The sequence below is a fragment of the Carassius gibelio genome, chromosome B3 (assembly GCF_023724105.1).
Source record: "Carassius gibelio isolate Cgi1373 ecotype wild population from Czech Republic chromosome B3, carGib1.2-hapl.c, whole genome shotgun sequence".
NCBI lineage: Eukaryota > Metazoa > Chordata > Actinopteri > Cypriniformes > Cyprinidae > Carassius > Carassius gibelio.
In genome coordinates, this window is record NC_068398.1 from 11081085 (window position 1) to 11107837 (window position 26753).

The 26753-nt window shown below is 35.6% G+C and overlaps 3 protein-coding genes across 13 annotated transcripts in view; all 3 read left to right on the plus strand.

The window, feature by feature from the left end:
• brd4 (bromodomain containing 4) overlaps positions 1-2715 on the plus strand; it is a 45309-nt gene extending 42594 nt beyond the window's left edge. For all 10 annotated transcript variants that reach the window (XM_052550342.1, XM_052550344.1, XM_052550345.1 and 7 more), the window contains one exon: positions 283-2715. In XM_052550342.1, the coding sequence (XP_052406302.1) occupies positions 283-351 (69 nt within the window). In that variant the 3' untranslated portion in view covers positions 352-2715. The remainder of the gene's footprint in view (positions 1-282) is intronic.
• Positions 2716-3883: 1168 nt separating this feature from the next.
• LOC127952093 (protein PET100 homolog, mitochondrial) lies at positions 3884-5201 on the plus strand. Of its 2 annotated transcripts, XM_052550375.1 has the most exons (5): positions 3884-3960; positions 4104-4166; positions 4385-4471; positions 4568-4600; positions 4788-5201. In XM_052550375.1, the coding sequence occupies exons 2-5, from the start codon at positions 4140-4142 to the stop codon at positions 4875-4877; spliced, it is 237 nt and encodes a 78-aa protein (XP_052406335.1). In that variant the 5' UTR covers positions 3884-3960; positions 4104-4139; the 3' UTR covers positions 4878-5201. The 2 variants fall into 2 exon arrangements, with proteins under 2 accessions (XP_052406335.1, XP_052406334.1); XM_052550374.1 differs by lacking the exon at positions 3884-3960 and having other exon boundaries at positions 4009-4166.
• Positions 5202-11662: 6461 nt separating this feature from the next.
• On the plus strand, positions 11663-26253 carry LOC127952080 (syntaxin-binding protein 2). The gene is made up of 19 exons (XM_052550356.1): positions 11663-11780; positions 15208-15257; positions 15336-15417; positions 15719-15795; positions 15927-16002; positions 16125-16228; positions 16742-16896; positions 16985-17069; positions 18733-18863; positions 19016-19123; positions 19192-19249; positions 20705-20770; positions 20859-20939; positions 22404-22545; positions 22628-22734; positions 22945-23043; positions 23126-23217; positions 24835-24995; positions 25111-26253. The coding sequence occupies exons 1-19, from the start codon at positions 11744-11746 to the stop codon at positions 25182-25184; spliced, it is 1785 nt and encodes a 594-aa protein (XP_052406316.1). The 5' UTR covers positions 11663-11743; the 3' UTR covers positions 25185-26253.
• The last annotated feature ends 500 nt before the right edge of the window (positions 26254-26753 follow it).

The window sequence follows — 26753 nt, forward strand, 5'->3', positions numbered from 1 at the left end:
TAATTATTTGAGAAACATTTCTTAGTAATATGGAAAACCGTTGTGATGCTTAATATTTTCATGGTTCTAAGGTTGTTTAGAATAGAAAGTAAAAATCTGTTGTAAGATTATAAATGCTTTCACTATCACTTTTGATTAAAGCATACTTGCATAATAAAAACATTTAGTTTCTCTAAAATAAAAAAAATAAAAATCTGACCCCAACACTAGTTCATTCAGTCACTCCTCTGTGAAAATATGGCTATTTGTGAATATCAATTTAAATGTTCTTCTCCTCTACAGATGGCAGCTACTATTGACATGAATTTCCAAAGCGATTTGATGGCTATCTTTGAGGAGAACTTGTTCTGAAAGGCGAGAGGAAGTGAGAAACTGCGAAACTGCTCATGGATTCTCCTCCGCACGGACAGAATGAACTCAAAAAAGCAGTAAGGGAAAAAGACCCCATCCGACCACAAGAAACACTGAAGAGGCTGAACTAGCGATGCATGAGCTGAGGCCCCGAGAGGGAGACTGTAGCTCTCCTTTTGCCTCAGCAGAAAGAGGGACCCTCACACTGGGACGGCAGTGCCTCTCCGGCATTCCTCCTGGATTTGCCATTGTGACCATGGCGGGAAAGAGAGGACTCGTGTGACTCTTAGTTAAAAGAATATGGGAGCAATGGACAATGTGATGGCCGGAGGAATATCTGAACGACAACAATGATATGTACTGATTCTCTGTGCTGCGGCATCCGTCGACCGCCAGATGTCTGTGAGGGATTAGAAAGCGTATTGTTTCCTGTTTGATTTGGTTTCCCTCGCATCGTTTAGTTTTGGCTCTATCCTTTCCCCACCTTTTTTCGCGAGGCAAATGGCAGGATGGGATTGGGGGCACTTAAGATGATCTTCCTCGGGAGAGGAAGTCCCGCTCGCCTTACACCTCTGACTTGTAACCACATCACAATATTCACCAGGGGCTGTGACAAGTGACTAAACATATGGTGTGTTTCACACTGTTATCATGTGCAGATTTTTCATTATGTAGGATCTACTGTAAAAAGGTATTTTCTTAATTACTGTTTTGGTTGATTGGTTGGTTGTATTTTTGTTTCTTTCTTTCTTTTTGTTGTTGTTGTTGTTGTTGTTTTTCTTTTTTAAGATATTTTTAACTCTCTTACCGACACCTTACCCTCTGATGTCTATGCCAAACACCCGTATCCTTCTTCCGCTGAAACCCGAAACGCTTCACTCTTAACATGTCTTTCTAAATATATAAATATATTTTCTTGTTCTCCCCACTCGTCATTAAAAGTTTAGCTAGCCTTGTAGAAGATAAAAACCCTAATATATGCATTATTCTGACAAGTGTTAATTGAGGACAGAATCGTGAAGATACGTTTTCATTGCTCATGGCTTTTCACGTGAAACCCGGAGCGTCGACGGTTTCCGAGCATCCTTTAGTTTGAATATAATTTAAACAATAGGAGAACTATTTTAAGTGTATTATACATACGTACATATAGAAGGAAAACACGCAACTCCGCGCAACTGGTACACGCGTTCGAGAGCGTCATGCGAACACGACGGAGCTCTCAGCTGGTTTCTGCATGACTCCTCTTTTCTTTTCACAGATCATTTTATTACACCTGCACAGAGAGAACCCTGTATGCTGTGCTAGATATAATGACAAAAATGTCGAAAAAGCTACAAAAAAAAAGAAAAAAAAATCAAACTGTTCTGATTTATCATTGTTCTTGTTCGATTATAGTGGATGTGTTCTAATTCTGTTATTTGACTCGGCGAGGGGGGCGGGGGTTGATGGGGGGGGGGGGGTGCACAATTCGAGACCTTGGCAGGTCCTCTGAGTTTTCTCTTATAGTGTTTTCTCCAGTGCCTGTATTGTATTGCGATTCTAGTTTGGCATATATTATGTTCTGGAGGGTGTGTGGGGGGGGAGGGCGGGTATCACGGTTGGACGGGGGAGGGGAAAATTGGGGGTTTAGGCGTGAGAGCTTGTGTTTAAGAGATAAAAACGGAAAAAGTAAACATTTTATATTTTACCCATTTACAATATTCAGGTTTAAATCTAGTTTTAGCTGGACTTCTTAATTATACACCGAACAACTAGTTTTTCGTTTTTTCCGAAACTGCTAAGAGGACATGTCCGATCATCGTGTGTGTGTGTGTGTGTGTGTCAGGATGTCTGGATGTGTACGTCACGTCAGTACGGTTGTCGGTGTGTGGCTGGGGAGGGTGTTCTTACCCGGAGGTTTCAATCGCAACAACACTTCATTTAAACGATGCTTCGCGACCTTTTTTTTTTTTTTTTGGTTCTTGTTCTTCCTCATGAAGTCCACTTATATAAATATCTATATTTTCTTTTTCCTTTGTTAATTTGGTCTGTACAAGTTCAAAGAAGAGAAACACTTCATTCCTTCAAGGCTTTTCATGTATTTTCTTTTCCATGGTAACAGTTGGACATTATGTGCCATAGATTCGGATTCTCCGGAGAATGTGCTGACCTGCAGCTCAGCAGAGAGTTTGCTTTATTCAGGTATTTTGTTATTTTCTTTTCTTTTTTTTTTTCTTTTTTTTGTTGGATTTGTTCAACATTTTCCTCGATTACTGTTTGATATATGCGTGGGCTATCGAGGTCAATGGTTCAGTCTGTTATGATCATGAAATAAACTCATCTCTTTTATAGAAAATTAAAAGGAAACAAAAAAAAAAATGAGCCTATCGTCTCTTTGATTATTCATCAGCTTGCACAGTCCAGTATGGTGTCCATTGTGTTGCTGCATATCAGTCTTCACTCCTCAGATCGGTTGAGGTTCAAATGGTGGAAAGAAACTGATCAACTTGTGTAGGTAAAAGGGTTGTTGTTGTACTGTCTGACGCCTCAGAAAACTCCAGGGAAAATGATGAAATGTCAAGTACATGTGTGACCCTGGAGCACAAAACCAGTCAGGTGTTGCACTGTTGGCGAGCTTGATTTCACCAAGTACAACATGATCCTGGAACAACATTACAATCAACCAATCAGAACTGACATATAACTTTCAGGAAATATCTGTTTAAGGCTTACAATCAGGGTTAGGTGCTTCTACACTCTTGTTAATCAGCTATCATTTCAGGGATTGGGTTAAGTATGTTTTTAGACATTAATTTTGATCCAGAAACATGTCTTGCTTGGCTAAATCATGGCGACCTTGCCAACAATACATTTTATGGGTCAATATTATCTTTTTTTTTTTTTTTTTTTTGTGTGGCAAAAATCATTAGGATATGAAGTAAAGATCATGTTCCATGAAGAGATTTTGTAAATTTTCTACTGCAATTATATCAAAAGTTATTTTTTTTAATTAGTTGTATGCATTGCTAAAGAACTTCATTTGGACAACTTCAAAGATGATTTAAGATTGCAATATAGCAAATTTAATTTGTTTTTTTAATATATATATATTTTTTATTTTTATTTTGGTTTGGGGGTGAAATGTGTCCAGGACATTTCTTCACACTTTCTGTGAGATTTACCCAAAAATGAAAATAGTTTTCTCACCTGTACCTTTTTCAAAAAGAAATATGGTAGAATATTCTGGACTCGCAGCCTCAGCAATATTCACTTCCAATACATCCTTTTCAATAACAGTGAAGTAAACGATGACCGAAACCTGAGTATTTCTGCCTAGTATCACTTTGTGTACTTCTTAAAGGGAAAACTGAACGTGAGGGTGAGGAAATGACGATTTAATTTGTATGTGAATCCCTTTAATTGATTTTGAGTTTGAGGTCAAGCAAAAAACATACAGATGTTAGGACCAACATCCGTACAGTGCATCTGATGTAAAGTTACTGCATGCTTGCATCATGTTGCTGTACCTGCATCCGGTCAACGATTGCACGCGCTTTCATAAGCCAGCAGCTGGCTTGCGTAAGAGGAAATAGTCTGCCGGAAGATGAAAGATGCTACAAGAAAGAAGTCTGAAATACTTATCGAGATTTATAGTAAATGCACATGCATGTTTTTAAATCACACGCGCGCGTACAAAGTAGTATTTTCAATGTAGGTTAAAATACGGCTGTGACTGTGCGACTTTTATTTTGACATCTTTTACATAACAGGAAGTGCCTGACTGCGTGACTGTCAAGCTGTAGGACATGGGGGTTAAAATAGAGGTTTTTAGGGTGAGTTTAATGACATTTACACTCGTAAGCAAGTGGGTCTGTCTAAATAAACTATATATGAATCAATTAAACCATCTCCGGGAAACTAAAAAGACGTACAGACGCTGAGAGCGTCTCACTTTGCCAAACTCTAAATGCTTCGTTTACTTCTACGCTTGTGTGAATAACCGATCAAATGCGAACATCTACAGATTTGTCGTGTTTATTGTTTTAAACAGATGATGGTGTATCTGTCGTTTCCAGTGGCGATGTTTTGGATATCAAACCAGGCGGAATATTTTGAGGAATACATCGTGAAGCGAAAGGTTCATTATTGACCTCAAGTCAATATTAGTATTATTTTATATATTAATGTATGCAATTGCTGATGTATGGTCATTTTATATCATAATTTTTTTCAGAGGGAAATCTTCCCACCTGATGAGAAAATGCATGTAAGTATTTTGTGCACTTTGTAATCAAACAGCTTTTACTTGGGTTGTGTTAGGTTAGGTTAAACAGATATATAGCTGGATCATTTACTATTGAGCAGCAGCATCCCACAGGAGTGCTCAATATGTATATGTATAGCTTATAAAAGTGTGATTCAATTGACATGCTCTGTTTGTCATGCTGAAACAGAGGCAGGAGCTGGAGGATTTCAAGGAGCGCATGAGAAAGCGAAGGGAGCAGAGGATGCTGAAACAGATGGGCATGCAGTCTGAGGAATGACTCCAAAACCGCAGCACTTCTTATGCATCATAATGTGACCTTGGGATCAAGCTTTCCTGTGTTACATGGAAAGACTATAATGCCTTTTCCAAAGTCTCAAACCAAATAGTGGGAAACATAAGACTATTGTTTATGGGCATAATTTAAGAAATGGGTGGGGAAAATGTATATTTTTGTAAATATATATGTTTCATTGCCTTTGAAAGTTCGCAATCGAATGGTTTGATTTTATTGTGTGTAATCTGAATTTCTTCATAGTTGTGAAAACACTGCATTTTGTTGTTGCTGTTTTTTATTGAAAATAAATAAATGAATTGTATTATATGATCATAATATAATCAATATAATATGGATACAAAGAAGTAATCCAAGTGTTTATTCCATACTAAAAAAATGTTGGCCCCATGCATTTTTTATTGTAATGAATGGGTACTTGGTGTTGTCCTTATTGATTGATTGATTTGAATAATTCATGCACCACTTTTTATAACCGTGAATGTAAAGTTTGTGTGGCAGTAATTAGTGGACAGTAAAGCGCTAATAGATGCAGTAAAACGAGGATATTGCTTATGTCACCACACCTGTCCCAAGACACTATTGACGTCTCTACTAATACACCGTGACTACTGAATTATTCCTAGCATTCATTTAGATGAAACAATAACAATATATTCATATATGGCCACTAAGGACAATGTAAGATGCACATGCACAATTCATTTGAATGATAAAGTTTAGCCTCTTGAATGCTGTTAAACTGAATGTATGAAGGAAACTGTTAGCTGAAATAGCCGCAAGATTAACAACAGCGGACATTATCTGGGTTTTCACTTTTAAGAGGCATTCACCTCACAGGGTGAATCTTTCATAGAGTTTGTCTGTATTTCCTTTCCATATGAAGTGAAAAGGGAGGTGAAATGTTCACCGTGGCTTATTTTCATTTAAATATGTGACCCTGGAGCAGGGGCGTAGCAACCGGGGGGGACGGGGGGGACACGTCCCCCGCACTTTTAGAAACAGGTGATTCTGACCCCTGCTAATTTTTTTTTTTTTTTTTTTTTTTTTTAAGGATCCAGCGTGAATATTTCCTGTAGTGTTCTCTGATTTGTTACTTAGATTTGAGTGAAGTAACATTCAGCCAATCACAGAGCGAATCATCTCCTGGGCGCGTCTGCTATGAGCTTCAAATCTCTTGTTGCTCTTCTGAATTTTCGTTCGTTCGTTCACTTTGCTATTAGGCCGTCTGGGATAAAATGCACCCCAGAAAAAAGTAAAGGACGATTACATCCTTTTTTCAAACACACACTGTAAGTATGTTACAGTATGTCGCGATGACACGAATCGCGCGATAAAGTTTTCATGTTATGATTTAACCTATTGAACCCGTATGGACCTCGTCACGTCGCGCCGGATTCAGTGTGTTAAATGCTCTCCTAATTGTCACTTTGGATAAAAGCGTCTGCTAAATAAGACGTTAACAATATTATTGGTTTCTGCTGTCTTTTGTTTGTCTACGTGCTGCTCGCGGAGTAAAATGATCATTTCACAATAAATCATATTTGTTTTGCAACGAATATCTTAAAATACTTTATCAAATTTTATTCTTTTGATTCATAACTGTTACTTTATGTCCTAACTAGTCTGCAGGAAAGGCAGGCTGTGACGTCACTGGCAGAGAGAGGGGGCAGTTGCTCAACCTCTCCAGAATGTGTACAGGTGAGATTTGTATCTGGGTTACTCCGCCGCGGTATCCCCGAAGCAATCTAAAATAGTCCGAATATAAACACTTATTATAGGTGCACCCTAGTGATTCAGGACAAGCCAAAAACACGGTTTGGAAAATAGATTCATGTTGTACTCGCTTATTATATACATTTTTCTAACAAACAAACAAAGTTACGGACCGCAGCTCTGATTGGTTGTTTTGGTTTTTTACCGGGAGTGATGTATTTCTGCAAATGGCAATAGGACCACTGGGAGGAGCCAGAGGAGCTTGATTTTTTCACAGATTATCTGTCTCATATTTTTCATAAAATGTATGTTGTATAAAATTACTGTAGATGTAATCTGTATACTCATTTAACACCTGTTTTTGTCCAACTGTTAAAAAAAAGTTATTGTTCAAATGTATTGCAACTGAAATATTGTAAATATCATAAAATATCTTTATTTCATAAAAAAAAAAAAAAAAAAATTATAGATGGTCTCCCATTGGTCTCAAAGTCCTGCAGTATTTTTAAATTTCGAGTATGATTTAACAAAAATAGGTTCCTGTAAGCTATCATGTCATGTTCCCAAATTTGAAAAAGTAAAATGCCAATTGGTATTCTATTTAGAATTTATTATTAACATAAGCTTTGGGTCAAATCACCATACAGCTGTCCCCCCCACTTTTAAAATGGCTGCTACGCCCCTGCCCTGGAGCACAAAACCAGTCAAAAGTAGCATGAGTATATTAGTAGCAATAGACAGCAATGCATTGTATGGGTCAAAATAACAGATTTTACTTTTATGCTAAAAATCATTGGGATTTTAAGTAAAGATCATGTTACATTAAACTATTTTGTAAATTTACTTTCGTAAATGTACCAAAATTACATTTTTGATAAGTAATATACATTGCTAAGAACTTAATTTGGACAACTTTAAAAGTGATTTCCTCAATATTTAGATTTTTTTGCCCCCTCGGATTCCAGATTTTCAAATAGTTGTATCTCAGCCAAATATTGTTATATCCCAACAAATCATACATCAATGGAAAGCTTATTTATTCAGTATTTTTTAAATGACTGGCTTTGTGGTCCAGGGTCACGTTTATGCTTACAAACATATGCTGAAATAATAGGTATTATCAGGCTTTGTTCATTCCCAGTTTGCAGGTTGTGGAAACACTGTGCAGCACTGCCTCCTGCAGGCATACAAAGGTGTAGCTCAATAAATGAAAATGTTATGGAAAAGTTCTTTCATTTCAGTAATTCGACTCAAAATGTGAAATTTGTGTATTAAATAAATTCAGTGCACACAGACGTAGAAGTAGTTTAAATCTTTTGTTCTTTTAATTGTGATGATTTTGGCTCACATTTAACAAAAACCCACCAATTCATTATCTCAACAAATTAGAATACTACATAAGACCAAAAAAAAATTGTGAAGTGTTGGCCTTCTGGAAAGTATGTTCATGTACTGTACATGTACTCAATACTAGGTAGGGGCTCCTTTAGCTTTAATTACTCCTTCAATTCAGTGTGGCATGGAGGTGATCAGTTTGTGGCACTGCTGAGGTGGAATGGAAGACCAGGTTTCTTTAACAGTGGCCTTCAGCTCATCTGCATTGTTTGGTCTCTTGTTTCTCATTTTCCTCTTGACTATAGCCCATAGATTCTCTACGGGGTTCAGTTCTGCTTAGTTTGCTGGCCAGTCAAGCACACCAACACCATGGTCATTAACCAACTTTTGGTGCTTTTGGCAGTGTGGGCAGGTGCCAAATCCTGCTGGAAAATTAAATCAGCATCTTCAAAAAGCTGGTCAGCAGAAGGAAGCATGAAGTGCTTACATTTATTGGTAAACTTTATTGGTACAGTGACTTTGGTTTTCAAAAAACACAATGGACCAACACCAGCAGATGACATTGCACCCAAAATCATCACAGACTGTGGAAACTTAACACTGAACTTGTGCACAAACTGACATTCACCACCATAAGCTACTACAAAATATTGTAGAAACATAATTTTCTGTAAAGTTTTTCTGTGTAACGATTTGTATTGTAAAAAGCGCTATACAAATAAACTTGAATTGAATTGAATTGAATTGAACTTCAATCAACTTGAACTGGAGTCCAGTTCTTCTTCTCCTTAGCCCAGGTAAGACACCATCACAATTAAAAGAACCAAAGACTTAAACTACTTCAGTCTGTGTGCACTGAATTTATTTAATACATGAGTTTTGCGATTTGAGTTGAATTACTGAAAAAAATGAACTTTTCCACGACATTCTAATTTACTGAGACACACCTGTACTTATATAAAGACTTATCACAAGACTCATTCAACTAGCCCTGTTAAAACGGGGTCAGGACCAGTCCAGAACGGCCACAGACCAGGAAAACTTTTCACTTTCTGAGTCAGGTTTTTTTTCTCCGTATTGTTCATTAGATCATCTTTGACCATCAGCCACTCCACAAAGATGAGCAAATCAATCTTGGCATTTCATATGGTGCAAATTACCTTATAATCTAGATTAATTATACTTTTAAACAAAATCTGATTCATAAAGCTTCACAAAGCTTTGGTTTTCGATGAGCGGTTACTTCAAATGTTTCCGAACTGGCTATTGACTTAATGCAATTAAACTGAATTATTTCTTTAGCACATAGGCTATATGAAAATAAACAGGAAGACTACAAAAGTGTGCAATAAATGCTGTATATCAGCCCTTAATTGTGTGCTGCTGCTGCAACATGTTATATATATCAAAGTTGTAAAATTGAATAATCTGCTGCAGTGGGTGTTTCGCCTTCAAATTAAAGAGAAGATCCTATCTTTGTAAAACCCGAGTCTTAGACTTGTTTCGGTCTCAGCTTCATTTGTACTCGGTCTTGTCTCAGTCTCTAAAAGGACTCGTGATTTTATTTCAAGACCAGTCAAGACCACAACTGTAATACTTCCTGCTGTGTAAGTGTAATCAATAACTTATTTCTAATTTGATTTATTTAGCTACTGCTGTGACAATTTAAAATTAAATGGGAAATTGAGTAAAAAAAAAAGATTCTTCAAAATGAATGCAAATGCACAAAAAAATTAAAGATGATTACAAATATATATATATATATATATATATATATATATATATATACATATATATATATAAAACTGACAAAGTGTGACTTTCATTCACTCACTCATTCAATCAATCATTCAACAGGAAAGGTTTTAAATTTATTAACACTCTTAATTTTTTATGTAATTTTTTTTTAGCATAGATGTATTATACAACATATTAAAATTCAACTAAGTTATTGTCAAAATTTAACCACGTGATTTGTGTTTTTAATTATATACTGCATTGTGGTGCACTTTGGGATGAATTTGAGATTCAGATGAAAATCAAAGGTGTGTCGCTCAAGTTGTGAAACAAGCAACCTTGCAGTACTTTAACAATGTTTTATTTCTATTCTTCAAACTTATAACAATTAAAATGTTTTATGGTTTAATAAAAAATGGCTAAATCAAACCATACAGTAATTTGGTTGATAAAAGTAGATTGCTATTGCTGATTAAAGACAGCAACTGATTCTGGGTTAAAAGTTTTATTAACAGAGGTGGTGAAGTCATTACATAAATTGCATTTACAACACACCTGTTTAAATATGAAAGACATGTTCATCTTAAAAAAAACAAAAAACAAAAAAACAAAACAAAAAACAGGTGAAAGCTACACAAGTGTAATCTGTACAGGTGTTTAGGCCTATGATCAACACAAGCAAGCACATGTCATAGGATTTCTGTGGTCAGTAATATCTCTTATGAATCTAATCCCCAAGCACTTGACTGGCTCTATCTCTCTCTCCTCTCCACCTGTAGCTGGTGTGTGGTTGTCCTGGGGCTGCCGTCTCCTCATCCAGGTGGATGCTGCACACTGTTGGAGGTTTAGGAAAGACCCCCCCACCCCCACATGATTGTAAAGTGCTTTGGGTTTACAACAATACACAAAAAAGCGCTATATAAAATGCATCATACATTCATCTAAAACCTGTTATAAATTCCTATATGAACAGCAAATGTCAAATAGAGATTTATACTCCACAAACAAACTCAGTGAAGTCAGTCTAAATGATGGGAGAAGAAACATACTTCCAAATCAATGGGACCAGACTGTTTAAACCCACTGCAGAATTGGCCATTCAATAATGACACGTTTTTAATATGAGTAGAATATCCACCAACATGATCTTTTTTCAAAAGCCTTTATCTGTGAAACGTTTCATTAGGTTGTGTTTGGTCTGATTACCTTTGATTATCTTGATACCACAAGTGTGGATTTCAGGAACAGTTTGTAGTGAAACTTTAAAACTGGAAAAATAATGTAACATTTGCATCACATAGTATACGTGTTATTAGTGTTTTTTTTTTTTTTTTGCATTTGATTAACAATTACAGTGATAATGTACACATTCCTTCGGTCACCATACAGTACACACCCACCATTCACTGCATCGAGAGAGAGAGAGAGAGAGAGAGAGAGAGAGAGAGACAGAAAGAGGTTCATTCTGCGGACGTTTCTCCATGTCTTCATGCAATAGTGGCCTCATATATATAACATAAGACAATTAAAGTCTTCCCCATTACAAGAGCTTCTTCAAACTAGGAAGAAAATAACAGGCAAAAAGTGCAAGTAGCAAACTCCGATTGTTAACAGATACATTAATTACAAACAAACAGCTTCTCCACGGCAACTGGTTGTCATGCACTTCCATGTGACAGCTTTTTTAAGGAGAGAAAAGTTAAAAATTTGTTCTTTTTAAAAAAAGAGTGTTATTTTTCACATTACAGTCGCACAATACAGTGAGCAAGTTATATACAGGCTAAACAAAATAGGCTACCTCTGGCAAATCAGTGGCTGCAATCGTTGAATAGACATATAACACAGGAAACAATTTATAACATTTTTTGCACAAACGAACAATTATATACTAAGCTTTGTTCGAAGCTGAAACGTAACGTGAAAAGTTAAAAACATTTTCAGAGTCGCTTTAACGCGAAACAGGAAACTCGTGAATATTTTGTGCATGCTCCGCCCAGTGAAACCAAACTCACCAAACATCGACAATTTCACAACAGCGGACCTGTCGACGAGGAAGTGCCAAGATGGCTCCGAGTGGACTAAAAGCGATCGTAAACGAGAGTAAGTTTGATTTAATCCCGCAATACGGCACTTAAATCGCATGCTGTCCATGTAGCAAATGTTTCAGAGCTTACATAATGATATAAGTTATGAATATGCCTGTTCTGATGTAGACTCATAGAAACAGGTGTACAGTGAGTGCTTGATAACTTACGTCTCAATAGACCAAACTTCCGTGTGAAGCTGTGCACAAACTTTAACTTCTGCTTAGTACACCTTCAGCAAGGTTTAACGACTTTACTAAACACTTTTACAGTCTCAGAAATGTCTTTTGTGGTAATGGAAGGGACAATAGACTTGTTCTTGCAGCGCATTGTTTAATTAATGGTGTGTCATTTGCGGTCTTGTGATCATTCTCACGCCGGACACAATAAAAACACAGGAAATTACTGTTTTTTTTCTGTACCTATTTAGACCATGCACAACACCCTTCACAATATTAATATTGTTACATTATTACATTTTTTAATAAATATTAAATTTCACCAGGCCTATGTTTTCTTCCCTTCTATCATAAGCGTCTATATGCCAAGATTTCTACTTCTTTTTATTATTTTTAATTTGACCATATGCAACCCTTGACCACAAAAACAGTCATAAGGGATATTTTTCATATAATTGAGAAAGCGTCATCTGAAAGCTGAATAAATAATCTTTCCATTAGGGATATGCCTGTATCAAATTTTCCTGTTGCGATTAATTGCTAATGCTTTTATCACGGTATACGGTATATCGCAGTATTGAAATTTAGTTTTAAAAAAGTGGTCATAATATAACATAATACAGTGTAACCTGTTAAATAACTTTTTTCTTATAACAAAAATAACTGAACGTTTAAATGCCATAAAGCAATACAGAAAAATATGTCAAAGGTAAAAGTTTTACACAGATTAAAGTGCAAAAGACCCATAGGTATCACTTTACAATAAGACCAATAAGATTAGTTAACCTTTGGTTAACCATTAGCTACATTTGCTACAGAAGTTATTAATCTTTGTAAAAAAAAAAAAAATACAAGTCTTTTCAAATTCAAGGTTAGCTCATTTAAATAACACCGTTGCAACTTTCAATTTTGTGTTATATACGAGCGGCAACCTCCCGAAGTGACTAAAACTGTAATTCATAGACTGGCCGCTTGAGGCTGGCTGCAAAAGGGAGGCAATCCCATAGACTCCACATGTTAAAATGCCCAACTTTACAGCAGAAAATAACATGTTTACAGCCTGGTGCAAAAAATTATTTTGGTCTATATAGCTAGTTTTACCCTTCATGACAACTGTGAGGGGGTGAATATTTTTTATAACTCATCCTTTTTAATTATATCAAGTCTTAAAGTTCTGTATAATTAAGGGCGTGGCCACTTGAGTGACAGGTGGTTTGCCGCTGCTGACACTGCCGTCGCGCTAGGTCGGCGTGGGCGACCCACTCCACACACTTTTGGTTTAAAAAACTCTCTTCGGAAACCTATGGGTGATGTCACAGACACTACATCCATGTTTTTATACAGTCTGTGGTTATATATTGGAATCAGGGCCGTCGCTAGTGGGGTGACAGGTGTGACGATTATAGGGGCCCACGGCTGAGGGGGGGCCCACTGTGATCTCAAGCTGCTGGCTGAGGCCAGCCTGAAAAGACGCTTAGGACAGCTGATGGGACGTCATCACGAAAGCTGCTGGTGTCTTTAATGTTAATCCAAGAAAATGAAAGATATAAAATCACTCTCTGCTCTTGACTGAATTACTTTGTAGTTTTAACAAAAATGTATCCACAGTTAAACCAAAAAATATTCTGACACCAGATATAATCCTTTATATTGTTTTACTAGTGGGTGCAAGACACTATAGTTCATTGTATAAGTGAACTTCTGTATAGTTCATTGTATAAGTGAAATGTATAAAGTGAACATATTATATCCAAAAATTATTCATACTGTAGACTACAAGTGAAATTAATAAAAAAAAAAAAACATTTGGGACACAAAATTATTCAGAGACTTTGACCTCACCATGTTTTGCTTGCATGTTTTTTTCTTTAATTGCTAATGCAACCCTTTCACACCACAGACAACTAAATTTAGCATTGCTTGGTAATTGTTGAACAAAGTATTTATAGTTGTGTAAATATTGTCATAAGTTGTCTGAAGTTTTGGTTGATTTTTATCCATTTCATATCTTTATAGCAAATTTATCTGACATTATCAAGATGAATTTGTTCCGACACAGTTTAACTCCGAATTCTTGTCATATTTTATTACCAATTTGTAAACTATAGCAAATAAACTGTAATAATGTGAGAAATGTTGAAGGTGTCTGAATAAATTTTGGTTTGATTGTAGATTTAATTTGACATTGAAGACTATGCAGTGCTATTTTACATTAGATTTTTCGGTTTCTGTACCTGGACACCAACAAACTTGAAAAAAACTTAAACATTGTGCAAATAGCACAAAAAGCCTAAATAAATAGAATGTACATACAAATTTAACAATTTCTAGGGCATGTTGTAGTAAAGTTTGAAAATAAATGGCCTATTTGGTCTAAATATTTAAGTATGTGGCGCTGTGATGAACAGAATAGTGAATCCACAAAATCTGAATGACTATATAGCGCATCTGCTTTATTTATGAGGTTTCCAGGTTATGGGCTGCATTTTCTGCAGTTTAGCGCCATCTGCCGTCAGAGAGTGAATGTGCTTTCATTCAGCTTGCCTCTCATGTGTTCCCCCATGTGATTCTCATGCATGCATTTGTCATATATAATTATTCACGGTATTTAGTAGTGCCCACGATAACAATATTGTGCTTATTCATTACCATGATATATCTCATTACCGAATACCGGCACGTCTACTATCCATTGATGTATGGTTTGTTAGGATGGGACAATATCTGGCTGATATACAACTATCTGAAAACCTGGAATCTGAGGGTGCAAAAAAAAAAAAAAAACATTGAGAAAATCGACTTTTTTATAAAGCGGTTTTTATATATTTATTGTACAAAACATCTTCATGGAACATGATTTTTACTTAATATCCTAATGATTTTTATTTTGCCATAAAAAAAGAAAAATGTCTAATTTTGACCCTGTTTTTGGATATAGGGTCACAAATAACAGTAATTGTATTTGGATGAGAATTTTTGCAGGCTCATGCACAATACGTTTGTGAAATCTATCCATCCATCTTAAATAAACTTTATTTAACCAGGGATGTAATTTTGAGAACCAAATCTCAATATCTGTCTCTTCTTTATTTCTTATTTCTGGTAGTCCTCGTTCTAAAGCAAATAGCCCAGAAAGATATTTAACCTGCTCTAAAAGACTAATGCTCATCACCATAAGGCTCGACGTCATTGTAAATGCCATAAATGCTTTCACCGCTGATGTTGATGTTCTCTAACTACATTGTTGATCTTATTTGACTGTAGAAATCCTGAGCGGTGTCATCAAGAGTGTGAAGAAGGATGGGGAATGGAAGGTGATCTTGGTACCGCAGTGTAAAGTTTTACTCTCTTCGTTCGGACTCCTCATAATCTGGTGTATTGTGTGTATGTAGGTGCTCATCGTGGATCACATCAGTATGCGGATTCTGTCCTCTTGCTGTAAAATGTCTGACATCATGGCAGAGGGCATTACAAGTGAGTATATTTCTTTTTCTTTTTTTTCTTAACAGGTTCAGTATGTGGTAGTGTGATTCTCACAAGGTTTCGCTGTGAAACACTTTTCAATATGAAGATGACAGAGTTTCAGAAATGGAAGTGTGAAAGGTGTTTTTTGTTTTAAAAACTAGGCTGTCAGCAGTTGCAAAGTTTCCATTGTGCCAAATAGATTTTTGTTGCCAAATTTGTCAGTGTTGCCCTTCGAGGGTTGGCTCATCAACCATTAAGAAACATGTTGAATTAAGAAAACCAGATGTGAGCTGTCCTGTTTCCTTCACAGTCGTGGAGGACATAAACAAGCGGAGGGAGCCGATCCCTAGTCTGGAGGCCATTTATCTCATCTCTCCTGGGCCAAAAGTGAGTGCTCTTGACTACCCACATCTCACAGTTGAAGTGTTAATATAATGTCTAGTGTTCTCTAAATATATTTTCGTTAACACTCACTGTCTTATGTAATAATTTCAATGATCTCATTTCTGTTTTTCCAGTCAATTCAATCTCTAATTGGGGATTTCAAAGACTCAGTCTTCACATACAAGGCAGCACACATCTTCTTTACGGACAGTAAGACAATAAGTTTTCGATTTGCTTTGATGTTTTTCTTTTGAAGACCGTGCATCATGGTTGCCCGATGTGTATGATATGGATTTGTGTAGTTATTGTATCTCTGTTCATCCTGCATTCAGCTTGTCCTGATGGGCTTTTTGCCGAGCTTGGGAGGTCGAGGGTTTCCAAGGCCATCAAAACCCTGAAAGAAGTCAATGTGGCTTTCATACCATATGAGTCGCAGGTGCGTGGTAGCATTACAGGCACGTACAGTAACTACCATTCAAAGGTTTGGGGGCGGTAAGATTTTTAAATGGTTTTGAAAGTCTTTTATGCTCACCAAGGCTGCATTTGATCAAAAATACAGTAAAACAGTAAAATGTTATTATTATCATATTAAATAAAAATATCCCATTGTAATATATTTTGAAAGCTAACTTATTCCTTTGACATAAATTTCAGAATTCCTTCAGAAATTCATTCTGATATGCAGATTTGATTTTCAAGTAATATTTCTTATCAATTTTGAAAACATGCATTTGCTGTTTTTTTGTTTTTTGGTGGAAATCATCATGTGTGTGTGTATATATATATTAATATTAAATGCATCCTTGCTGAATAAAAGTTTTTATTTCTTAAAAAAAAAATCTTACTGACCCAAAATGTTTGAATGTAATGTGAGTTTTGCATTAGGTTTAACACTGTCTTAAAAAAATCCGGATCTAGTTGTTTTCGACACCCTTTGTTTTTGTTGCAGGTGTTTACTCTGGACAACCCCAGCTCCTTCCACACTTTCTACAGCCCAACTCAGACTAATCTAGATGACAGGGCCAGGATGATGGAGGCCATGGCCGAGCAGATTGCCACACTCTGTGACACACTGAAGGAGTACCCAGCCATCCGCTACCGCCAGTACTGACGCCCCTTCACTTGACTCTACTTGTAGTTTTTTGGGGTAATGTGGTTTGTTTGAAGTGTAAACCTAATATGTTTCTCTAAGGGGCCCAAAGGAGAATTTCACCCTGGCTGAGATGGTGATGGACCGTCTGAATGCACATAAAGCAGACAATCCCAGTATGGGAGAGGTGAGATGTCAGGATATTTATGATGCATAAATAGTTTTAATGTTTGTTTTATAAACATCCTCTGTCTTGTCACACATATACTTCAAACTTTCTTCAGTTTAAATGGACACCTAACTGCTGTGTCATTTCTTACTCTGGTTTCCAGACTATTCTCTCTTCTCTCTGTGTTTTTTCCTCTTCTCCTCTGTCAGCTGGTATTTTCCTTAGCTTCAGGTGGGTGTCAATGCAAATTGTTTTTTTTTTTTTTTTTACTGTGCTCTGCTGGATCTATGTTCTTCTTACTACTTTTTTTATTTTTACTTCTAACCTCTCATCTGTTTTCCCTCGGATCCTTCCTTTCATTTGCTGACATTTCAGAATATTTGTCCATTCTTCAGCTGCAGCCTCCAGAGCTTGTTCCAATCAGCTTTAGTAAAATAAATAGCAATAGGAAAATAAAGAATATAAATGGTAAACAAAAATAGCCTCTTAAAACCCCCAGTGAACAAGCCTAAGCTGACAGAAGTGAAAAAGAAGTCCCCAGGATGTCTAAGTAGATGAGGAAGGAACCAAGAGAGGAAGCAAGACTCATCTGGGGAAAACCTCACTGACATCAGACATTGCGTTAACCAGAAAATGTCCAGTTTGTTTAAGTATTAAAGATGTCACTTGACAGTTGGACTTTTTTTACAAGTTAAAAACGTTATATAGTTATTGTCCAACCTGTTAGGTCATAAAAAGCTGGTGACGGCTGTCATTACAATACAAGAAACAACAACACACAATGGCTATTTCTTCTCATTGGTGACATTTCTTAAAGACACTGACTAATGAATTAAGTGACTATTGACTATTTTGTGGTCTATGCGGTTTATAAACAAAAAAAACAACTAAAAAAAATGTTGTTATAAAATACAACATATGTGAGTTAATTTTGGACCCTGACTATTAATTATCATTCAAAAGTTTGGGGTCACTAAGATTTCTTTTAGTTTTCTTTAAAAGAAATGGATACTTTTATTCAGCAGTAATGCATTAAAGTGATCAGAAGTGATAACATTTATAATGTTACAAAAGATTTTATGTCAAGTAAGTGCTGTTCTTTAAACTTTCAGTATTTCAGAGGATCCTAGAAAGTTTCTACAAAACACACACATACACATATAACATGTATCCATTTCAATGGATAATAATACAAATGTTTTTGTTTTTTTTATACCACAAATCTGCATATTTGAATAAAGGATCATGTGACACTGAAGACTGGAGTAATGATGCTGAACATTCAGCTTTACATTACAGGAATAAACTACATATTAAAATGTATTCTAATAGAAACCAGTTATTTATACTATTGCACAATATTAAAGTTTTCCCTGTGATTTTCAACACACAAATGTAGCCTTAATGAGCATGAGAGACCTCTTACAAAAAATGTACAAATCTTACCAACCCCAAACTGTTTTATTTTATTATTATACATTAAAAAGAGAAATATCTAAAAATATTTGTGGAAGATAATGGCTCTATATAGTAAAAGTGACAGACAAGCTTATTAAGCAGACGTCTAATTACGTATGAGATTGAAACTCATCTAACACACTGATGCATTTCCCTGGTTTGTTTGTTTTAAAAAAAATCCTCACTTTAAGAAACTATAATTGCATTTGATCTTCCTGGGCAGGGCACGGATAAAGCTCGCTCCCAGCTGCTTATAGTGGACCGTGGACATGATCCCATCTCTCCAATCCTGCATGAGCTGACCTTTCAGGCTATGGCCTACGATCTGCTAGACATCGAACAAGACATTTACAAGTGTGTGCAAGTCTGCTTTTCCAGAGAGCTCTTTATTTCCTATCATAATAATTCAGGAGGGTCCATTTTACTCTGGTTGGGAGCAGTTAATCTGTGCAGTGGTGTGTGAAATCATTACTGGAAGTCTATGAGTTGTTGCTTATTGTTGGCAGGTATCAGACGACAGGGATCGGAGAGGCTCGAGAGAAGGAAGTGTTGCTGGACGAGGACGATGAGCTGTGGGTGCAGCTGCGGCACATGCACATAGCAGACGTCACCAAGTAAGAGCAGCTCTACCTTCACGTGTCTCTGCTGGCCTTCTGTGCTGAGATCTTCTGCTCTGTTTCAGGAAGGTGACGGAGCTGCTACGCACCTTCTGTGAGAGTAAGAGGATGAACACAGACAAGGTACACAAGCATTCTCTGACCACTACTAGTCAGGTCCTGTGGCTCAGTGGTAGAGCATTGTGTTAGCAGAGCAAGTTTGTGGGATCAATCTCCAGGAAACGCACATACTGACAAAAATAATGTATAGCCTGAATAAGTCGCTTTGGAGAAAAGCATCTGCTAAATGCGTGAATATAAATGTAAATGCACTACTGATGACATCACGCTACACATGCATCTGTGTCATACAGAAGTTCAAATTAGTTTGTGCCGACAATTTAAAAACGGCGCTTCTTAAGATGCTTCATGGTTTAAAAGAATTCACATCCAAAATAAATGATTTTGTTTGCATAATAAATGTTTGTGTACTGTGTATGTTTATTTTATATATGTAAATACACATGCATGTATTTTGAAAATATTTACATGTATTTACATGCGTATATTTATATTTATATAATTTATATTATATATAAAAATATATATTTTAATATATATTCATTTTTGGTAGCACTTTATTTTACATTCCTGTTCCCCGTGTACACATTATGTACTTATTATAGTAATTACAATAACCATGTAATAACTAGGTACTAACCCTGAACCTACCCCTAAACCTAACCCTACCCCATGTAGTTACCTTGTGTTACCAGAACTTTCTTAGATAAATACACTGTAAGTACACTATAAGTACATGTTAGTACACGTACTGAAAAACAAAGTGCAACCACATTTTTATATATATTGAAGTGTATACATGCATGTGTATGTGTGTTTATATGTACATAAGAAATATATACAGTACACATACATATATTATGTAAACAACAACTTTTATTGATAATTTGACAGCACTACACATAACGTTAATTTAGACATCATGAAATTTAAAAGAGTGTGAATAGTAATAAGTGTGAACTGAATATAGTATTTTTTAAAGTTGTATGTTAATACAGTCTCTTGGCAATTTGTTAGTATTTTACAATTTGGCATATTCACATAAAATCCTATGATTTCATTAATGAAGGATATGTTTATGGCTGGGGTTAGGTTTTTATTTTATTTTTAATGATTCTCATTGTACGATTTAAGATGAAATCACCACCACCTAAAATAATGACATTTTCATTGGTTTATTGCAATTTAATGAATGCAATTAGCTGTACTTTACTCACGTTCAGCTGAACGCAAGTACATCTGTAATAATAATTAATAATAATAATGCATAATGATTTAAAACGTACTTTAATGTAAATTTTAAAATCTGACGTTATATACAGATTGTGTACGTGACATTGTATTTTATGAATATAATATCCGTAAATTTTAAAGTACACTATGAACGCCTTGACTTCCAATGTACAGAAGGAAATGGAAGTAAGCGGGGACCATCAACCGTTTGATTACCATCTTTTTCAACATAAATTTACTATCAAACTCTGTTTTGTTCCTAATTCATACTCCTCCATCCCTCAGGCCGAGATTAAAGATCTGTCTAAGATCCTGAAGAAGATGCCACAGTACCAGAAAGAACTGAGCCTGGTACGTCTTCTCATATAACACGTCTTCCTTTACCCCTTAAAGTCTTCATCTCAAGGTGTCTGAATCTTTTTGTGTGTGTTCTGGACAGTACTCCACCCATCTGAACCTCGCTGATGCCTGCATGAAGAAGTTCAAGAACTTAGTAGACAAGCTTTGTGAGGTGGAACAGGTCAGTGCTTCCTGGTTTGGATTCAGACCCAGATCTGATCACTTCTGAAGCATTATTTCAGTTTATGAATTTAATAAATGTTAGTGATAGGATCAACATCATTAAAACACAATTTATACTGTTTAATGGGTCGAGTTCAGAGGGTCCGTAACGATCTTTCCTTTTGTCTAAGCTGCTTATTGTAAATGTATGCAACAGCTTGCGTGCTGAACTTTGACCTGTCGAAGTAAAATAATGCACAGGAAGCTGTTGCATAATCTTTGTAAGTACCAACAACATGGCTAGACATTGTACAGCCATCTCCATGTTTTATCTATAGCAGATGGAGGGTTTTAAGTTTAACTAAGTGCATTGCTCTGTGTGGATGTATTATAACCAGCTGGTCACGACTGGACATGACTGCGGCTGATGCAGTCCTTTACGTGCCATATTTATAGCACTTTGTGTCCTGTTGATGGATAATCTCAACTACTTCCTATTTTGATAGACTCACATGCGTATGACTTAAATTTGAATTATTTTATGTAATTGTTATGTAAATATCTACCTCAACATCTGCCTCTGACTAATGGCAGGTTCCAGGTTTTTTAACAAAATAAATAAATTACTTTAAAAGTTTAAAACCTTTCAATCATTTCTGGGGCAGTAAGATTTTTTTTTAAAAGAAACTGTTACTATTTTTTTTACTTTTATTCAGCAAAGATATATTAAATTGGTCAAATGTGACCGTAACGATGACAGAAGTAAAAAAAAAATAAATAAAAAAATGTGGTTTCTATTTTGAAATTTTTACTGATGTTGGCAAACGATTAATTGCATCCAAAATAAGTTTTTGTTTACATAATATGTGAGTGTGTACTGTAAATTTATTATGTATATATAAATACAAACACATGCATTTATATATTAAGAAAAAAAATATATTTGTATATTAAATATATTTATATATAATATAAAAATAAATCTATACATGTAAATATTTTCTATATATATATATATATATATATATAGATAGATAGATAGATAGATAGATAGATATATATAGATATATATATATTAATATAGATATAGATATATATATATATTAATATAGATATACACAGTACACACAAATTTTGTAAACAATTTTATTTTCTTTTGGATGATTAATCGTGATTAATCATTTGACAGCACAAATTTTTACAGATGTTTTTTTTTCTTTGGTTAAATGTAACAAGACATTTGTTTTAAAAACTTTCAAAATCGTACCAACCACACACATTTTGTTAATATGAACACCACAATGTTGGACTTTGTCAGACCATTTTTACAGGATTTTTCATATCTGTATGATAAGACTGGAGCCTCCATTGCTTCAGAGTCTGAAGACTGATCACATTGTTTGAGGGATCATTCACGACCTCAAAAAGCAGTGTACAATGAAGCATTATGAATTAAAATAGTCAATAAACCTTTTCTCTGTAGGACTTGGCCATGGGAACAGATTCTGAGGGGGAACAGATCAAAGACGCTATGAAGAGTATCGTCCCTGTTCTGCTCAACACCGAGATCAAACCCTACGACAAAATCCGCATCATACTGCTGTACATTTTCCATAAGAAGAAGGGTATGAACACTTGCATTTATGAATGACTTCATTTAAGACTGCTTAATGAAATAAATGGACGTGATTCTTTCGTTACACACAGGCATTGGTGAAGAGAACCTCACAAAACTCATCCAGCACGCAAACGTGCAGCAGGACAAGAACATCATCACCAACCTGCAGCACCTGGGCTGCCCCATCATTACTGGGGTAAGATGAGACGCTCAGACATCTGAGGATGGGCCATTGTGCAGTCTGCAGATGTCTTTCTTTATTTCCTTATGTCTTTCCTTTCCTTATTCATGAACATAGGAGTTATACTGATTTTCTTCATAGGAAATAACTGTCCAGGCACCAGTGTAGGTCTTTAAGATCAATACGTTATCGAATTACTAACGTAGTCTCTGTCTTGTCTTTCAGGGGGCTAATGCTGGTAAGACTCTGCCTGACAGGAAGGAGCGCACAGAATCCACGTATCAGCTCTCCCGGTGGACACCCGCCCTTAAAGATGTGATGGAGGTCAGGAAACACTGGCAGTAATAGCTTTATAATCATGTTAAGAATGTCATTATTCTCATTTTAAATTCCTTTGGCTCTGCAGAATATCATTGATGACAAGTGTGACAGGAAGCAGTGGCCATTTCTGTCTGATCCCGCCCCCATCACCACCACAACCACAGACACCACAGTCGGGTACCAGCACTGCTCACAGCCGCACAGACTTTAGAGACATTTCTGATCCAACCCATTATTTACACATTATTATGCAGCTGTTGTACTGTCAGTTTCTAGACTTCTCGAGTAAACAGTCACCTGACCTGACAATACTGAATAAATATTGATAAACAATATTTAGGTTGAAGAAGATTTTTGGGGACATGCAAATACACTGATATTACAATGAAAAGCAAATATTGTTAATGTTCTATTTTAGAATTGTTTTGCATTACTAATTGAACACTCTGAACAATGTGACTAATTTCATTACTTTTTAAAATTCTATTACTATTAAGTTCAGAAAGGGATTAGGGCCAAGCAATAATAAAAAAATAAAAAAAAACATCTCGAGATTAAAGTCATTAAATGTTCAATTATCATGGTTGGAGAAAAAAAAACTTTACATTTTGAGGAAAAAAAGTCAGAAAATGTTGAGAATAACTAAATTAAATTAAATGAAAAAGACTTAAATTGCAAGAAAAAAGTCTAAATAAAATGTTGATAATAAACTCATTAAAGGTTTATGAGAAATATGAGTAATAATCACTTTAATCTAGCTTGCGCTCACATTTTTAAAACAGAAACAGTTCCGGGAGTATGGGGTATGAGGTCAGTGTTGCGCATGCGCCGGTGAGTCCCAGTCTGCTCTTGGCTTATATCAAAATCCTCCAACATTCTTCTTTACAAATCCTCGTTTTGTACTTCTAATTGGTGACCTTTATTTTGTTCTGTGTTTCCGTTTGTGTCACTTCTGAGCAGCGCATTCGCAGCACTGGCCTCATACATCATTCCCCCAGAACTGCTTCATTTACAAGCTAGATTCAAGTGATTCGGAATCTAGATATTATGTTCGGAATATTACAAAAACACATCGATTCGCTACAGGAGGCCTTTGTTCACCCCCCAGAGCCATGTGCCATCAAACTGCTTGAAAGATTAAATAATTTTTTTTTAATAACTGCAATTCCAATTGAAATTCGTCTTAAAGGGTCTAGGATGACTAGGGTGAGTAATTTATGGCTTAATTTGTATTTTTGGATAAACCAACCCTTTAAATTACGAGAAAAAAAATGGTTAACTTTTAAGATAAAAAAAGTGTAAATAACATGGAGAGAATAAACTCATTAAATTACAGGAAAAAATAGGACGGTGTTATCCAGTGTCTGCAGTGGGGTGGGTTGGAAAGTACACTGAGGAGTATCAGTAGTCTGTCTTTGGTTAAACTTGCTTTTCTTCCTTTTCTCATCACGTATGAAATCAGAAAATTTAAAGTCAATTGCTTAACGAGTGTTTAATAATAATGCATTAATTAGGTTTAGTGTTACTACAGTAAATCCATGGTAAATATTAATTTGTGGATTGAAAAGTATTCTACCTGCATTGTTGCCACACAGTGTTTCTCCTGTTTTCCATTTATTATTGCTTGGCCCTAATTCTCTTCCGTAATTAAGAATTGGACACACACCGAGCACAAATTAAGAATGAACCATGAACAGAAAGAATCTTTTTTGCTCTAAACTGTTGAGGTTTCAAAGCTACAAATGACGAGATGCTTTGCACGTGGTCTGACGTTACTGTCCAATCCTATTACAGCAGCGCACGGTTCGGACACTGGCACAAAAACAAGGCTCCCACAGAGTACCGCAGCGGCCCGCGCCTCATCATCTTTGTGATTGGTGGCATGACGCATTCAGAGATGCGCTCTGCTTATGAAGTGTCCCGGGCCACCGAGGGCAAATGGGAGGTTCTGATTGGTGAGAAGAATTGACTTCTGTTATCAGTACAGCATATATTACGTAGTTTAAAGCACAGTATTTATTTAGTGTTTTCAGAGTTGTTTATAATGTCAAACATCATTTTCTTCTGCAGGATCGTCTCACATTCTGACTCCAACCAACTTTCTGAACGACCTGAAGAATTTGGACCAGTCTGCGCCCGTTTAGCAGTACATCTCTGAAGAGATTGATTGATCCCTCTGAACTCATGTGAAACCTGATACTCTGACCAGTAAAAAGACACATTTTAGATCTTGCTTACTGATTATCTGTGGTCTTTTAAAGTAGTAATTTTAATTACACAAGCTAAACTGGTAGCATATGTGTGTATATATATATATTAAAGCTATGGAAGACTGATGTTTAATTTAAATTTTATATATATATATATATATATATATATATATATATATATATATATATATAACAATGAATGAATTAAATTATTTGAGGAGTTGTTGCCAAAAGCTTATAATTGTGCAGTTGATTAAATCTTGCCTCACATATTTTTTTGATTTGAAGACATCTGTAACAAATTATCACACTGGATTTCTGCTTTAATCATACTGCTACTGTTTTTAATCTCCAGTCAGGGTTTTCTTATATCTTCTGCCTCTGTGTTGGTGGAGGCATCAGATGTTTCATCTCAGTATAAATTATATATATTTTTGTTATTCATGCTCTGAACTTGTGCACTTTCTTCTTTTGCTGTTACGTTATATCATAGATAGGTGGATGTGGTTCACTGGGTATTTTTGCTTGTCGTCTGTTAATGATAATAAATACATTTTGCTTATGCATATGCTTGACTATAACAAGTTTCATCTTGCTTTCTGTTTATGATAGATTAATATAGGTATACCAGTTTTTTAAAGACATAAATACTTTTATTCAGCAAGGATGCATTTATAATGTTCCATTTCAAATGCTGTCAAAATAAATCTATACGTTTTGAACTTTCTGATCCTGAAAGGTATCACAGTTTCTACAAAAATATTAATTATTGTTTTCAACATGGATTTAAAAACATTTCTTAAGCAGCAAATCAGCATAGAATAATTTCTGAAGGATCATGTGACACCGAAGACTGATAAAAATTCAGCTTTGCATCACCAGAATAAATTACATGTTAAAATATATTGTAATAGAAAACGCATTTTAAATTTTAACATTTCACAATGTGACTGTTTTATTGTATTTTTGATCAAATAAATGCAGTCCTGGCTTAAAGGCACAATGTGTGATATTTAACAATATATTTACAGAGAAGCAATATAATATACATAATTATGCTTTCATAGGTGTATAAAGACATTTCTTAATGAACCGTTATGTTTCTATCACTTAAGATTGAGCTATTGTGTGAGTTTCACACATTGCACCTTTAAAGGGATAGTTCACCTAAAAATGCAAATGTGATGATTATCTGCTTAACCCCAAGGAATCCAATATGTAGGTGACTTTGTTTCTTCAGTAGAGCACAAACTGAGAACACAGATCATTGCAGTCTGTCAGTCTTAAAATGTAAGTGGATGGGAATCAAGGCTAAAACATACAATAAAAAAAAAACACATACAAACAAAACTAAATTAAACCCTGCGGCTCGTGATGTCACACTGATGTGTAAAGACACAAAACAATTGGCCTGTGCAAGAAACTGAACAGTACATCACTTTTTTACCTCTGAGTCTGATGCACTGCAATGCCTGAACTGTCTGAGCGCCTTCTCAAAACACA

Bases quoted from the DNA above. Each gene is read 5' to 3' on its own strand.
- LOC127952093 (XM_052550375.1), top strand. From the start codon at position 4,140: ATGGGGGTTAAAATAGAGGTTTTTAGG. The intron at 4,167-4,384 runs GTGAGTTTAATG...TGTTTTAAACAG, and splicing joins TTAAAATAGAGGTTTTTAGG to ATGATGGTGTATCTGTCGTT. The intron at 4,472-4,567 runs GTTCATTATTGA...AATTTTTTTCAG, and splicing joins AATACATCGTGAAGCGAAAG to AGGGAAATCTTCCCACCTGA.
- LOC127952080 (XM_052550356.1), top strand. From the start codon at position 11,744: ATGGCTCCGAGTGGACTAAAAGCGATCGTAAACGAGA. The intron at 22,546-22,627 runs GTATGAACACTT...CGTTACACACAG, and splicing joins CATTTTCCATAAGAAGAAGG to GCATTGGTGAAGAGAACCTC. The intron at 23,044-23,125 runs GTCAGGAAACAC...TTGGCTCTGCAG, and splicing joins CCCTTAAAGATGTGATGGAG to AATATCATTGATGACAAGTG.